The sequence below is a fragment of the Sphaeramia orbicularis genome, chromosome 13 (assembly GCF_902148855.1).
Source record: "Sphaeramia orbicularis chromosome 13, fSphaOr1.1, whole genome shotgun sequence".
Classification (NCBI taxonomy): Eukaryota; Metazoa; Chordata; class Actinopteri; order Kurtiformes; family Apogonidae; genus Sphaeramia; species Sphaeramia orbicularis.
Window position 1 is genome coordinate 34,755,243 of NC_043969.1, and position 15,732 is coordinate 34,770,974.

The 15,732-nt window shown below is 35.9% G+C and overlaps 1 protein-coding gene across 1 annotated transcript in view; it reads left to right on the forward strand.

Moving 5' to 3' along the window:
- The window catches only part of nbeab (neurobeachin b), a 399,314-nt gene that overhangs the window by 127,916 nt on the left and 255,666 nt on the right, over positions 1–15,732 (forward strand). Inside the window, exons 8-9 of the mRNA XM_030151793.1 lie at positions 1,008–1,127; positions 3,524–3,670. Coding sequence (XP_030007653.1) covers positions 1,008–1,127; positions 3,524–3,670 — 267 coding nt within the window. The remainder of the gene's footprint in view (positions 1–1,007; positions 1,128–3,523; positions 3,671–15,732) is intronic.

Sequence of the window (15,732 nt, forward strand, 5' to 3'; positions counted from 1 at the left end):
TATTTTTTATCAATTATTAGAAATTTCAGGCGACCCCATTTGAATTGCAGGCGACTCCAAGGTTGAAAAACACTGTGATACACTCAGGAGTTACTACTTAATTGCGTAACCATTGTTTTTGATGACTTTTGATGGTCTAATAATTTTTTCCACAACTGCATTTCCTGTGTTTTCTTGCTGTATCTGAAGAAAAGAGAAGGAGAAAATAAATATGCATACTCATTTCAACTCTGCAAAAACAACAAAGCTAGAGGTGGAATTAGACTTTTGCACAAAACAGTATGTTTCTGCACAGATGGATGTTATAAGACTAACTGTCTTTGTTGAAATAACCCTAAGAGGTTTGTTTTCTTTAACATGTCACTGAGAATCTTTGCACAAATCAACTGCAGAGCTAACATTTGTATATCAATCAATACTCCCCCTACAGTTAGGGCATGTGGTTATTCTTAATTGCAAAAATAAAGTAAAAAGTAACTCTCCCCCTTCCAACAAATACAGTTGTTTTGAGATGAGTCCTTCCTCTACTTTTATCTAGTCTCTTTAATGTGAGTTTCGTCCCTAACTGACATGACATTTTCTAAAAGCACCTTTCTAGTTGCACTTTTCATCCCTGTGTAATTACAGCCGGTGTCTGACGTGGCTTTGTGGGGAGTGAAAAATGTGTTGTCTTGCCGCCTTTTAGCCTTTTCTCTGATCTATTATTCACGATGCTCTACTGCAGATCTCAGAACATTAGGTAGCAAACTTTATAGCAGCTGTTTTCTCATAACTTTGTTGTTCATCTGATCTAACGGTAACCCTGACCTGGTATAAAAAAAGAAAGTAAGAAAAATAAAGAACTGAATTCAACTGTAGGAGATCCAGCTCTATAAACTAAACTCTACTTTGAGTTAATATACTGTATTTAAGTCTGAAAAGGAGCTATTGTTATTGATATTGCTGTACCTTATTTTGTGGTTTAATTCATGGGTTAAGTCTAATGTGACTCCCTTTTTCCTCCTCAGTGGTACATGATCAGTATAGTTCACATCTACAGTCGCTGGAGGAACAGTGAAATCAGATGCTATGTTAACGGACAGCTGGTTTCTTATGGAGACATGGCATGGCACGTCAACACAAATGATGTAAGTACTCTTCTTCTTCCTCCTCTTCCTCCTGGTTGTAACTTGTGGACTTGGTTTTAATGTCTTCTGACATGGAGCTGACATGAGTCTTGACATGTCAACATCCCCCCTGGTAGCGACACTGATCTAACAGAACTATACTGCAAAAATCTAAATCTTACCAAGTGTATTTGTGTCATTTCTCGTCAAAATATCTCATCACACTTAAAATAAGACATAATCACCTAAAGAGTAACTATTCAGAAAGATACAGGGTGACACAAAAAAACGGGAACTTTTTAACAATCCAATAAAACCAAGAGTGATGGAAGAAAAATATTTTATTCATAGTAATTGAAACCTTAAAACATGCCATTTAAGAAACAATGATGGAATTTTCATTTTTTTAAAATTACTTCCTGTAGATGGCGTCCTCCTGTACGAATGCATTCTTGAAATCTGCTGTTGAGATTCCTTATTGACCGCTGCAACATCTCAGCTGGGATACTGTGAATTTCATCCTGAATTCTCTGTTTTAACTCATCCAGAGTTCTTGGTCGAGTCGTGTACACTTTACTCTTGAGATAGCCCCACAAGAAAAAAATCACAAACGGACAAATCTGGCAATCTAGGGGGCCAGGGAACGTTACCGAATCTTGAGATCACACGGTTACCGAACAATTCTCACACAGCCTCCAATGATTGCCGTGCAGTGTGTGATGTCGCTCCATCCTGTTGAAACCAGGTTTCTTGAACGTGTGGAAAATTGTTCAATTCAGGTGTAACGAAGGATTGTAACATCTCCACGTAACGATTCACAGTGACAGTGACTGAGATCCCCTGTTCATTTTCAAAAAATCCATGGTTACTAAAATGGGGGTGTGTTTACTTGCTCAAGGTCACTGTCTCGCAGCGCTGCCACTTGCTCATGTCTGCCAATACGCACTTAAAAAATTCCCGTTTTTTTGGGTCACCCTGTATAAGAACTTAACGTTGGCAGATTTTTTTTTTGCTTGAATTAAGGGAAAAAATCTTGAATTAAGCAAAAAAAATCTGCCAGTGGAACAAGTGAAAATCATCTTGGTAAGATTTCTTGAAATAAGATCTATCGTCTAAAAAAAAGTTCTTATATGTCACTGAAAAGTTACTTTTTAGGTGATTATGTCTTATTTTAAGTGTGATGAGATAATTTGACCAGAAATGAGAAAAATACGTTTGGTAAGATTTAGATTTTTGCAGTGTAAGGCAACTCTTTATACTGAAGTCTTTTTGCATTTAATTCTCTGAACATCGTCAAATGCCTCTTAAGCCCCAGCCAGGTAATAGACAGGTCCCAACATGCTAGCATAGCAGCAGATGCATCCAATAAACATCCAATAAACTGTCACAGCATCCAAGTAGCCACATAATATACTATTAATAATATACTGTTTGCACCTCCTAAAGCATGTGCAGAATTAGCATCATCTTGGAGATGTCTGATCGTATCTATATTGACTTTAACCCATAAAGACCCAAACATCCACCAACGACCAAAAGTATCTTAGAAAAATGCAGTTTGTCATCTTTTCATGGTCATCAGATATGACCCATTTGGATGTTCAGAGGCTCCATAGTTACCGAAACACTGTCATCTTCTACAACATTGATTCACCAGTAAAACCCATGGAGTTGGATCAATGACAGTGGATGGAGACTGTTGTTTTTATGTTCAGTTAATGATAAATTCTACTAAAAAAGTCACCTTTTCGTCAGTTTTCTGATATGTTTATGAACATCTACATGATCAGAAAATTAAATACAGGAAAATACATGATTTATACTGATAAAATGCAAAATACAGTGAATAATATTATAATAAATGGAGATAAATCACATAAGAAAGATTAGATCTAGAGAAATTTTCATTTGAGAACTGACACAAAAGTAGCACTGGGCTTTTATGGGTTAATCCAAAATACCTTCAGTCATGTGATCCAGACATACAATAAACTTTATATACAAAGAATGAATTTAAAAACCCAACTTTGTTTTAACTCACGTTTTACTGTTTTTATAATGGTATCTATGACATTTTATCAACTGTAAATAGCTGTATAAGTACAAAAAACTATGAACTATGAGAAATATATGCAACATCTAATGTCTCTGACAGTTAGACACGTTTGGTAATTTTGGGAGTACAAAATATATGTGTAAGAGTGTCATCAGGCAAGGAACTTATACAAATCATTATTCTTTTTAGAAATTCCAACATTTTCACACGTCTAGTTCTGGTTTTATTTATTTCTCAGTGCTTCTTTGTTTCACCTGTTCATTGATCAGATGCAGTGCTATTTCACCATCATTGAACTCTGGATGTTTGGTCTTTGATTTCAGATTTTAAACCCCTCTTATTCTCTGTGTGCCTCTTGCAGAGTTATGATAAGTGCTTCCTCGGCTCCTCGGAGACAGCGGACGCTAACAGAGTATTTTGCGGGCAGCTAGGAGCTGTCTATGTGTTCAGTGAAGCCCTCAATCCTGCTCAGATATTTGCAATTCATCAGCTTGGACCAGGCTATAAGGTATGTACTTGAGGGTGACTAAATGAGATTACATGCAAGCAATCTGCATCACCCATCAATCTGTGAAATCAATGTCCAGAGCTGCACTACCGCCGTTCCTTTGCCTTGTGTTTCTGTCCCGGGAGCTGTGCTTTCCTGCTAGATAAACGGCTGCATAAATTACCTGCTTTGGGGAAATAATGGCACAATACAAGGAGGGAAGCAGCAGGCAGTCCAGAGGGATAGAGTCCTGAGCTGACTTATATCAGCTGCAGCAGGTGTAGCACTCCTGAGCTTCTTGACAAAGCCCCAAAGATTATGAATATAGAAAGATGCTGACCTACCCAGAAGGAAACTCAGCTGTGGCAGTTTATCATATTGTGACAAAATATTAGGTTTGCACAATTTCTTTTTATTATTATTTTTTTTTAATTTTAAATAACTGTTTTAGTAATTCATTTTATTTACTCCATCCAAAATGTTATTCTCCTTTTTAGGGGTGGGTAATGTATCGAATAAACTCAGTGTATTGGAGCTTGTCGGCAATAACTATATCACAAGGTACATCATTGTATGACTTTTTTTTTTTTTTAAGCTAGCAGAATGAGAATGTTTTTTTGTCGTCTCACTTTTCTCAACTCCCCCTATGGCTCCCTCTGTTTCACAGTCACATTTACTTTAAAAGGACGGAGTAGAATTGTAAACACGGTATTTTAACTGATGCATCGGAACATTATTTTCTCAAGGCTTGTGTGTGTTTTTAAGTCTGTTTATAGTGATTCTTGAGAGTTTGTCTGCACTTTAAGTGTTAGTCCACTTTATCCTGCGGGAATTTGTCTGACTTTGTGTGGTGTCTGAGTCTTTAAAGGGATTGTTTTGTGAAATAATTTATCCAACTGAAGAAAAAAAAGGCAAGATTTATGTGGTATATTGCAATTCTGGCCCGATCAGTTGAGATCAGATGTTTCGTTAGATGTCTTTGCTGTCATTTTGATCAATAGGGCTATTAAATTTAAATCTATCATTACCCATCATTTTAATCCTCATTTTTAGTGGGTTTGAATTTGGGTGCTTCTGTGAAACTGGGTTCATTTTGGTACCTGGCACTTTTCCAGCTTTTTAGACTCAATAATAAAAGAGAAATGTAGACATATTTCCCCCCAGGATGTATCTAATGATGACCTCAGATAAATGCAAAAAAATATATACTCTTGCTCTGAGCCATTCCAAAATTAATTATTTTTTTTATAAAATAATGGGGCCAAAAATAGGACCAAACTTGGGACATGAAAAACTACCTAGGTGTCAGTACATTTTATCTGGAAAACGTGGCTTGAAATGGTCTTATATACCGCTATAAATAAAGACACTGTGTTAAATTTGATGATCCTAGTGTTTTTTCTCATCCAGACATGCAGGTTTTTCATGAATCTAAGTCTCATTCCAGGTTTTGTTTGTAACCCATCGTGTCCACTCAGGTTACATGCGGAACGTGCCCATTTAAACATACATAAATCGTGAGTGATTTTGGAATCACGGTCATTTTTGTGAAACACTCTGCCTTGCATAATTAGTTTGATTCCCAAAATGTACTTGGGAGAGAATAAAGAGATATTAAAAAAAAAAATAGTGGAGTGTAATTTTCGTATCCTTTTTTTTTTATCATGTTACATGCGGATTTTTGGATACAAATAATATAAAAATAATATAAAAATTTGTTTATCTGAAAAATAGTTTCTCTTTTATCTCACTAAATATTCATTTTTAACCCATAAAGACCCAGTGCTACTTTTGTGTCAGTTTCCAAATTAATTTTTCTTTCTATTCAAGCTTTCTTAAGTGATTTATCACCATTTATTGTAATATTATCCTCTGTATTTTGCATTTTTTCACAGACAATCAAGTACTTACCTATGTTTAATTTACTGATCATGTACTTTAATGATAAAGTTGATATTATATTTGAGGGTTATAATATCAAAAAAAGAAAAAAAAATTAGAAAAAGTTACTATTTTTGACAAAATCGATCAGTAACTGAACATAAACCAAGTGTCTCCATCCACTGTCATTGATCCAACTCCATGGGTTTTACTGGTGAATCAATGTTGTAGAAGATGAGGGTGTTTTCTCATACACCACGGAACCTCTGAACATCCAAATGGGTCATATCTGATGACCATGAAAAGATGACAAACTGCATTCTACAACAATTATTTACATGGATTGATAGGATTAGTGGATCAGCAGGCATTAAACAGTTTACATCAGTAGATGGTTTGGGTCGCCAGTGGCTCTTTGGGTCTTCATGGGTTAAAATAGACCCAAAGTGGTTCCAAAGTGGCTTCAAAACATTAGTCTACATCTGGTTTGAATTTTTAGCCCCCTTGTCCTGTTTTTAGGGACCAGTTTCATAGAAGCACCCATTTAGGAGCAATTAATCTTTAAAAATAACAGAATCAAAATAAAAATAACTTGCCTGACAGATCAAATTTACAGATTATGCATTTATAGATACTTATATGGAGACACTGTGTGGCTTTTCAGTATGACTTGAAGCAGGAGAATGAGTTATTTTATCCATAGTGACAACAACACTAAAACACTGCAGCCACTGTGTCTGAACAAACATCGACTATTTGAGTTTATAAAACTACATAATCAGGCAACTGGCTGTAGTTTTTGGGTTATTGCTTCAGATAAACAACCTGTAATGTTGTGTTTATTTCATTCTGTACACTGAACCTGTGCTCTTTTACCTAACTTAAGTATCAGAATTTCAATTTCAAGTCAGGGCACATTTTCCAGAGAAGTGATCAGAAGTTGGCAAAACTCTCTGAATGTTTGACTACTGGAGCGCTCGCTTCTTTGGGGAAAAATATACAACAGCATGCACACAACACAGCTGCAGCCACTATCGGACAAACCTGCACGTTGAAAACTAATAGTCTACCTCCCAGGTGTCAAACATAGGCCAAAAAATTACACTGAAGATATAAACAGTCAAGGGTGTTGAACTCGTTTTAGTCCAGGGGCCACATTTAGCCCAGTGTGATCTAAAGTAAAGTAATAGGATAATAACCCTTTAACAATAAAATGTGAACAAAACAAATTAAGTACAATTTTAACAATATTCTGGCAGTTACAAAATGTTTTGTACATTTGTAGATCTGATCTGTGTGTTGTGTTAATAATAATTTGACACATAATATTGTAGAAATTATTATTTTAGTTCTAAATTTCAACAATATTCTGCCTGTTACCAAATGTTTGTGTAACATTGTGTGTAATGCACATGTACAAATCATACGTTTACGCATAATATTGTTGCAAATGCACTTATTTTGCTTAAGAAATATCTTTTTTTTTTCAATTACTCACATCTTTTCTGTGAAAGGGTAGTTTGTAAATGTAAATATTTCCATAATTTAATGTTTTTTATTGCACTAAACAATGAAGAAAGTTGGAGCTGTCATTATTTATAGGTTATTATACTGTTAGTTTATTTTAATGGTTTGACCTGCTTCAGATCAAATTGGACTGAATGTGGCCTCGGAACTAAAATGAATTTGACACCCCTGTTCTACTTGGTGTCTTACTGAGTTCACTAGGGGTCATGACTACGAGTAAATATACGACAAGGCATGAGCGATATGCAGCAGTGCAGCGAGGCCGCCATGCACAGTAGAGGTGATGGAGAGGCTCTGTGACCTGCAGTGATCAGGGATTAGTGTTAATGTTGCATGTTCATTATTAGAAGTCAACTGATACGGGCTTTTCTAAGGCCGATGTCGATTTTTAAAAATTTGGTCAGCCAATGACCGATATCTACAGCCGATATTTGAGGCCGATATTTAAGGAAGATTTTAAAGCATATTGAAACAAATACAAATGTAAAATACAATTAAACACTCCGAAAATTAAGATTTTTATGCAGCAAAATAAGTGAAATTACACATAGTCCTGCCCACACAGGTGCCTGATCAAATATCTTATAACATTTTTACTACTGATCAAATATCGGCTTTCAGAAAAAAAAAACAAAAATTAAGGCAGATGGCCGATATTGAAAAAAAAAAAATCAATATACCGGCCTGATATTTTTGCTGGCCGACATATATTGATCTTTTTCCGTATCGGCCATCTGCCTTAATGTCTATATGCATTATGTAAAGCCCTCAGTTCTAATCAGTCAAAATATCAGACAGCCTTCAGATTTGTATATCCCAGTTAAAAGAAAATCTGTCAATCACGGTAAATCACTGAATAAGTACACTGGATTGTACTGTTTTATGTGAACTATGTTGTTTTATGTAGGGACTAAAGATGGGAATTAGCCTTGGCTATAACTGACAAGTGTGTTTATTATTATTATTGCCCCCCCCCCCCCCCAAAAAAAAAAAAAAAACCCAAACAAACAAACAAGAAACTTATCGGTTAACTAATTGGCTAATGTCACCTCTGATCAAAATTCTGCATTTCTGTCCCTATATCTCATCCCTACTCCCCTTGAATAAGACATGATGTGACAACAGTTCATTCCCAGTTTCATAGTCCCCCCCCCCCCCCCCCCTTTTTCTCTCACACTGTTTTGTTTCACTTTCATTCCTGATGTTGACAAAGTGTTGCAGTTTCTTGTCAGTGCATTAATGAAGAACGGCTCACACTGCTACATCAGCTTTGAACAATGTCCCTCAGACAATTTACAATATCTCTGGCTATTGTATATCAGTTCTGTTGACAAATTTGGTTCAGGCGGTGGCATAATATTATAGATATACTTTGTTAAACCTACACTGTTGAAGATTGTAAGATGGATGCTTGTGATTTCAATTAGGTGTATGAATGCCTGCAGACTCCCAGGAGAAGTCATTGTTTGGTCTTTTCACTAATGGCTTGTGAATTGCTGTTTCCCTCCTTAATTGTTGTTCCAGACCTTGTATTAGAGAGGTAACACACAGCAGAGCAATCCTCCAGGTTTCTTGAAATAATGAAGAGCATGTCCCAAGGAGACAATTACCCACAATTGATGAAGCTGTGAGTGGTGTTAGTAATGCAGGCTATGATAGAGGCAGCCAGGTGAGTTGCAGGGGTCAGGGAGTTGTCAGGCTCACTGATTGGCTCTTGTATTGGGAGTGCTTTCCACACGATGAGAGATCCGTCTGTTTTTATTTTTATTGGGAACGAGAAGAGCGCGGCGGATGATATTGTACATCTGCCACTGCTGTATCTCAGCTCAACCTCACAGCGGGAGAATAAATGCCCGAACTGATGTATGATTTATTTCCTGACCCATGATCCCATCATCTATGTTTGATGTTTGACACAGTTTCCCTTACTTTCACAGTATATTGAGTGTAAGTCCTATGTTTAGTCGGAATGCAGAGATTATTGCTGCCTCGGGTTACCATTTCTGCTGGATGTTATGATTTATGGCTGTAAATGTGACGGCCCTGTTAGTTGAATTTGCTCCCGGGGCTCTTCTCATATTACTGTATATGAAATTGCACTCTGAACCTAGATTTTTTTCACTTGAAGTACCAAATAACTTCTTGTTTTCTCTTTCTTTTGCAAAAAGTTCAGAAACTGAGGTGAAAAACTAGGAAATAAAGGAGTGTTTTTCAACCTTGGGGTCACCCGGAATTCAAATAGAGTCACCTGAAATTTCTAGTAATTGGAAAAAAAAAAAAAAAAATTAATAATAAAAAATATATGGTGAGTTGACAGAGACAATCCTAATACATAAAAGACATGACAATCTGTGAAGCTGAAACTGAAGCACTGTGGTACTGTTTATCTTTCAAATGTTCATTGTGGTCAGTTTCAGATGCTGCAGCTCTTTCATAATTCATAGTTTGAGTTATTTTTTGTTCAGTATTAACTGTCAGCCTTGTAAATCCAAGCTGGACTGACTGTACATATCCTGACCAAGGAAAATAAAATTCTCACTTTGTGCAGTAATCTACACCCGGCTTTTCTGCCTCCATCCATAATAATATACATTATATAGACTAAATTAATTAAATTATATAGACTAAGAACTTAACCCTTTGGGATCTGAGCCTATTTTGGCCGTTTGTGAGTACTTTTGATTTTGCCTTTGTACACTACCAGTCAAAAGTTTGGACTCACCTGTTTTTTCTTTATTTTCATAACTATTTACATTGTAGATTGTCACTGAAGGCATCAAAACTATGAATGAACACATATGGAATCATGTACTTTAAAAAAAGAGTGACATAACTCAAAGCATGTTTTATATTTTAGATTCTTCAAAATAGCCACATTTTTCTTTTATTACTGATTTGCACATTCTTGGCATTCTCTGGATGAGCTTCATGAGGTAGTCACCTGAAATGTTTTCCAAAAGTCTTGAAGGAATTCCCAGTGATACTGAGCATTTGTTGGCCATCTGCAGTCAATCTCTTGCCATTTAAATTAGAAGGTGAGTCCAAACTTTTGACTGGTAGTGTACTCAAATATTTGACATAAAAGCATATCTTTACATAGGCGTTTTCTACAGTCCCCCTCACCCCCACCCCCACCTGGTCCTCCCGGTTTCCATATTTGGTTCATGTGGGGGTCATCCTCACCCTTACCTGTAACGCTAATGCAGTCTGTGTTTTTGAATCCGGAGACTCGGCCAGTTTTTTCTGTTTTGATAAAAGAACAAGAAATGACGAAGATGCAGTCAGAAACATAACACTACTTTATGTCGCGATTATGACGTTATATCGCTTGTTTGGTCCAGGTTTAAAACATCATATCTCCGCTTTTATTTGCTCTATTAACATCAAATAAAAAGTGAGAGAATGTTTTAAGTCCACACTTTCAAATGCAGTTATCCCCAGTGGTCTACATGTTTGACTTCCGATGGTACGACGTGTTGAAAATGTCATGTGATTCAGTCATGGAGCCGCGACCGTGTACCCCTAAGGGTTAACTGAAAAGAAAAAAAGAAAAAAAAGAAATATAAATCTGTTTTGTTAGGAAGCAACACTTGTGGATGCCAACAAGAGCGATAGCAGATAGAGAGAAGATATAACTAACGTAACTTAGTTGACTTTACACAAAAACACCTTGTCTGAGCCACCATGGATTAGAAGAGCTATCAGGGTGTACTCTAATCTTGTCATCCGCTGACTATTACAGTTGGTATTTTCCTCCCTTCCAGCTATCTACTGTTTCCAAAATCCCTCTGGCTACATGAAGCAGCAACCTTTGAGCTGCAACTAAATGCTGAAAATTGCAAGTTTTGACAAAGACGCAGCTTTCTTTATGTGGCTTCATTCATCTTACTACCAGACCATGCTTCTCTGCAAAAACGCTATTTAGCCAATGCACCGTCACTGCATCCTGTGCTCAGTTCAGCCCAGGACGAGGGTGATTCATTTAACCCAGGACTAGCCAAACAACTCTAACAATTCCAGAATGATAGTAGATGGTGCCAGACTTCTCTCCAGTGCTGATGCAGCGCTAACAAAGTGAAGAGGGAGGTCTTTGGAGAAAGATATTCCAAACTGGAGCTACTGTAGAAACTCTCTGTAGTGCAAATAGCTCATTCTAATGAAACGACAGTGATTCTCATTTTCATGGTATTATGGGTAAATGAGAATAGGGTGGATGTTACTGGATAGAATGTACTGTATACCAGTTTAAGGCTTTACTACAGCAGCCTGAGTTTGAGTCTAGCCATACTCATTCCCATATTATCTCTCCATACATCTATGGAATATAAACTAAATAAAATCTTGAAATGCAAAGAAAAATATTATGAATTAATTATCACTATTAACCCATAAAGACCCCAAGGGCAGAAAGAAAAAGAGTTTACTAAAAAATGTCCATGTGATCAGTGCAGGAATCCTACTGTAATCTTAAGACTGTTAATAATAAAATCAAGGAATGCACAATAGCATGAGTCTTTTTGAGTTTTAAACAAAAGAGGGAAAGGATTATTAACCCATAAAGACCCAGTGCTACTTTACTGGCATTTTCCAAATGAAATTTGTTCTCTATTTAAATTTTATTACATAATTTAACACCATTTATTATAATATTATCCTCTGAATTTAGCATTTCCCACTGTAAATCGTGTATTTTCCTATATTTAACTTCCTGTATTTAATTTAGGTGTTCATGAATCTAGATTGATTAAATATGTTAATTAGCCAATAAAGACCCAGTACTACATTTGTGTCAGTTCCTACATTAATTTGTCTCTCCATTTAACCTTTATTAAGTGATTTATCACCATTTATTATAATGTGCATGTTTTAATTTGCATGTTTTCAGACAAAATCATGTATTTTTCATTATTTAATCTGCTGATCATGTAAATGTTCATAAAAACTTAGATTAAACTTGAGATTTATTATCTGAAAAACAGTGAAAACGGAAGAAAAATGACTTTTCCAGTAAAAGATATCATTAGCTGAACATAAACCCAGTGTTTCCATCCGCTGTCATTGATCCAACTCCATGGGTTTTGCTGGTGAATCAATGTTGTAGAAGATGACGGTGTTTCCATGGTAACTACGGAGCCTCTGAATGTCCAAATGGGTCATATCTGATGACCATGAAAAAATGACAAACTGTATTTTACACCAATTATTTACATGTATTGATCGGATTAGTAGATCAACAGTTATTAAACATTTTAGATCAGTAGATGCTCTTGGTCACCAGTAGATGTTTGGGTCTTTATGGGTTAAATAAATTTCTCTAACATATATCTTACCTTTACATTTTTTGCTCCATTAAATTTCTTTCCTCTGAACATCGGCCAGACTGCACCTAAACCTTCTGAAAACCAAGGAAAAAACTCAGGATTAACAACAGAGAAGTTGCATATAATAACATTCTTCACAGTGACATTCCATGACACCTTCATTAAACCCTCAGTTTTAGTAACTGAACTCACTAGTCAAAACAATTAAGCCATGACATTAAGGCTGTTATCATACCACACTTGGAGTTATTTCTGTCTCTGTGTCTTTGCCCTCTATCATCACCACCATATGTGTTCTACTTATGGCCAGATTAGCCCATTGAATGCATGCCAGCTCTACTCAGCACTATGCATCACTGAATACTGTAGAAGAGACTGAGGAGCTGCACTGGACAGGCGTTCTAATATCACAGCAGGCAAATGTTAACTCTGTGCCAGCAGACCAACTTGTCCCCTCTATTTGGCTGGAAACTATAAGCAATTTACTGAGATGTAGAATATAGTCATGGAAAAAATTATTAAACCATCAAAAGTCATCAAAAACAATGGTTATGCAATCCTGTACTAATACCTGTGTGTATCATGTGACTAAAACAGACAGAAAAGAAAACATGGAATGTCTAAAAGCACCGTTTTTGTCACTACAATGCCACAAATATTGATGTAAGAACTGAAGTGATTTTGGTTATTATCAAGAAAAACGTGGAAAATGGATAGATATCAGCTCTGAAATTAAACTCTTATGAGCTATTTTTGTTATTATCCTTATATTTGTCCAAACAAATGTGCCTTTAGTTGTACCAGGCATTAAAATGAACAAGAAATTGGACAAAACAAGCTGGTGGCCTAATAATTTTTTCCACGACTGTATGTTTTGTACTAACTGACACATCAAATCAATCAAGGAATTAGTGATGAAGCAATGAAAAAATGATGCTCAGATGGTATTAATAAGTAATTTATACTTGTTAAAGCTCTGTTCTTGAATCAGCATAAAAAAATGCTTGTTTTTTAGTATAATTCAAATTATTACATATTTATTCTATTAATATGCTGTGATTTTTTTATCCATTTATTTATTTATTTATTTTGGGGTTTGTTGTGGGACACCGGGATGCTCTTGGTCAATAATCGCCTTTAGCATTCAGCGAAAAGAGGCTGTTATAGGACTGGCTGGGTTGTGAGATGATGCTGTCATACTACAGGGTTTGTTTGCCACAAACCACCAGATCATTATATTCACACTGCAGCATGGCTCACACTTAAGTGCTGGGCACTGGAGCTTGTTATTTCTTGTCACTTGGGTTCCATAAGCAGGAACTTTTGAAGGATGTTACAGACTATGTGATGAGATCCATGCTGGTCGCTCTATGGACTTGATCATAGCAGATGAGCAGAAAAGCCCTTGTGCTTTTTTATTATCCGACTGAAAGGAGATATGCCATTAAATGGAGCTCAGCTGTTTCAGCTTCTAAGGCTTGTGGAATTCTTGATTTTATGAAGCTGTAACAATGACAGCACCAACAAGTATAAATGAATTTTGACCAATATCATCTGAAAACAGGATGACTTACACTAATACAACATTCTGTTGTTCAGTCTGGAACTAAGATTCATAGAAGGATATTTACATAAACCCACCTTTTTTTATTTTCCTTGCAGGTATATTATATATAATCAAGGTATAATACAGCAGTGGTTCCCAACCTTTTTTGGCTCATGACCCCATTTTAACATCACAAATTTCTGCCATCCCCAGACATGCAATACTGAGACATTTTTTTTGCTAAAATGAATTTGGTTTTGATCATGTAATAGTTTGCTATACTACGTTGCAAATAAATGTTAATTTTAGATGGCACTTAGGCTATATAATGTGCACCTTTTTGATGTCGTCTTCTCAGTTTCTCTTCCGACAGGTGGGCAAAGAAATCTTTCCTTTCTCTGTTCGGTCCAGTTTTCTGACTGCGACTGTGTCCAGGCAGGTTGAAGCAAAGTAATGCATGTGGTCACATGATCGGGTCAATCAAGATCTGCCCTCTCAGATATTGTATCCTGCATTTTATTTGAACTGGATTTTTATTAGGAAAAGTGTGTGGTGTTTTAATTATAATGAAATGTATATTGAATCATTAAAAATATTTTTTATTAGGAATTTTTTTTTTTTAAACCAATTACTAGAAATTTCAGGCAATCCTACTTTAATTCCAGGCGACCCCAAGGTTGAAAAACACTGTAATACAGGGATTCTGCAGGTAAAGATACCCCCTGTAGCACTCAAACATGGAAAAATAGATTTAGGACCCTTATTTGCTCCCTCCCTGAAACAAAGATCCTTTTTGGTTTGTACATGAACCCTGTTTGCTTTTGTTGCATAACATAATGTATTCATCGACAGGTCTTCCAGGACCACATTGTTGTTTTCTCACTCTTTTTGCCTCATCTTATTAAAGTCTACTTACTGTTGCAGAATTGGAGTGGGACGGAAAAACATTTCTTTAATTAATTAATAATTCAACTCTCTAGATTAGGGAGAATGATTTCCTTATTAAGCATTTTCCTTTCACACCGTAAGGGCTGATTAATTCAGCTCATCTGTCAACAGTTAATTGATTTGGTAAATTAAGACTAGTCTGTTATTGATTTAGCTATTTGTTATGCCACGCATAATGAATATGTTACTGAGTCACTGAATGATGGAACCTCCAAATCTGTTTATATAGCCATCACTATGCACTGGGTTATGAAGATATGCCAATTAAGGCATTAAGAAGATATTTTAAGAGATATGACACATCAGCACGTACAAAGACACTAGAGGGATGGTTTTTATGTGAAGGAAAGGAAATATGGTTTAAATCAGGGGTTTCAAACTCATTTTAGTCCAGGGGCCACATTCAGCCCAATTTGATCTGAAACAGGCCAAGCTATTAAAATAACAGCAAATAATCTATGATTGATTTATTTGATTTAGTGATTTTTTTCAGAATATGCAATGAAACTGAACATATACGTGAACAAGTAAAACATAAATAATAATACAAAAATCAACAATCAAGACAATATTAGACAGAAGAACAGCACAATAGTTTCATTTGCATGCCCAAAAAGGGATGGGAAGAAGTGCAATTTATTTAATCCTGCCCCGTCTTCATAAAATATTAATAATATATTTTTATCTCCCTGTAAATAACTAATGACAACTCCAAGTTTTTCTCTGTGAATAACCAGAAAAACTAAAAATAAGTGCAATTTTAACAATATTATACCTCGACTTATCATTTGTAGATGTAAATTACACAGTGTTACACAAACATTTGGTAATAACAAGCAAAACATTGTTAAAATTTTGAA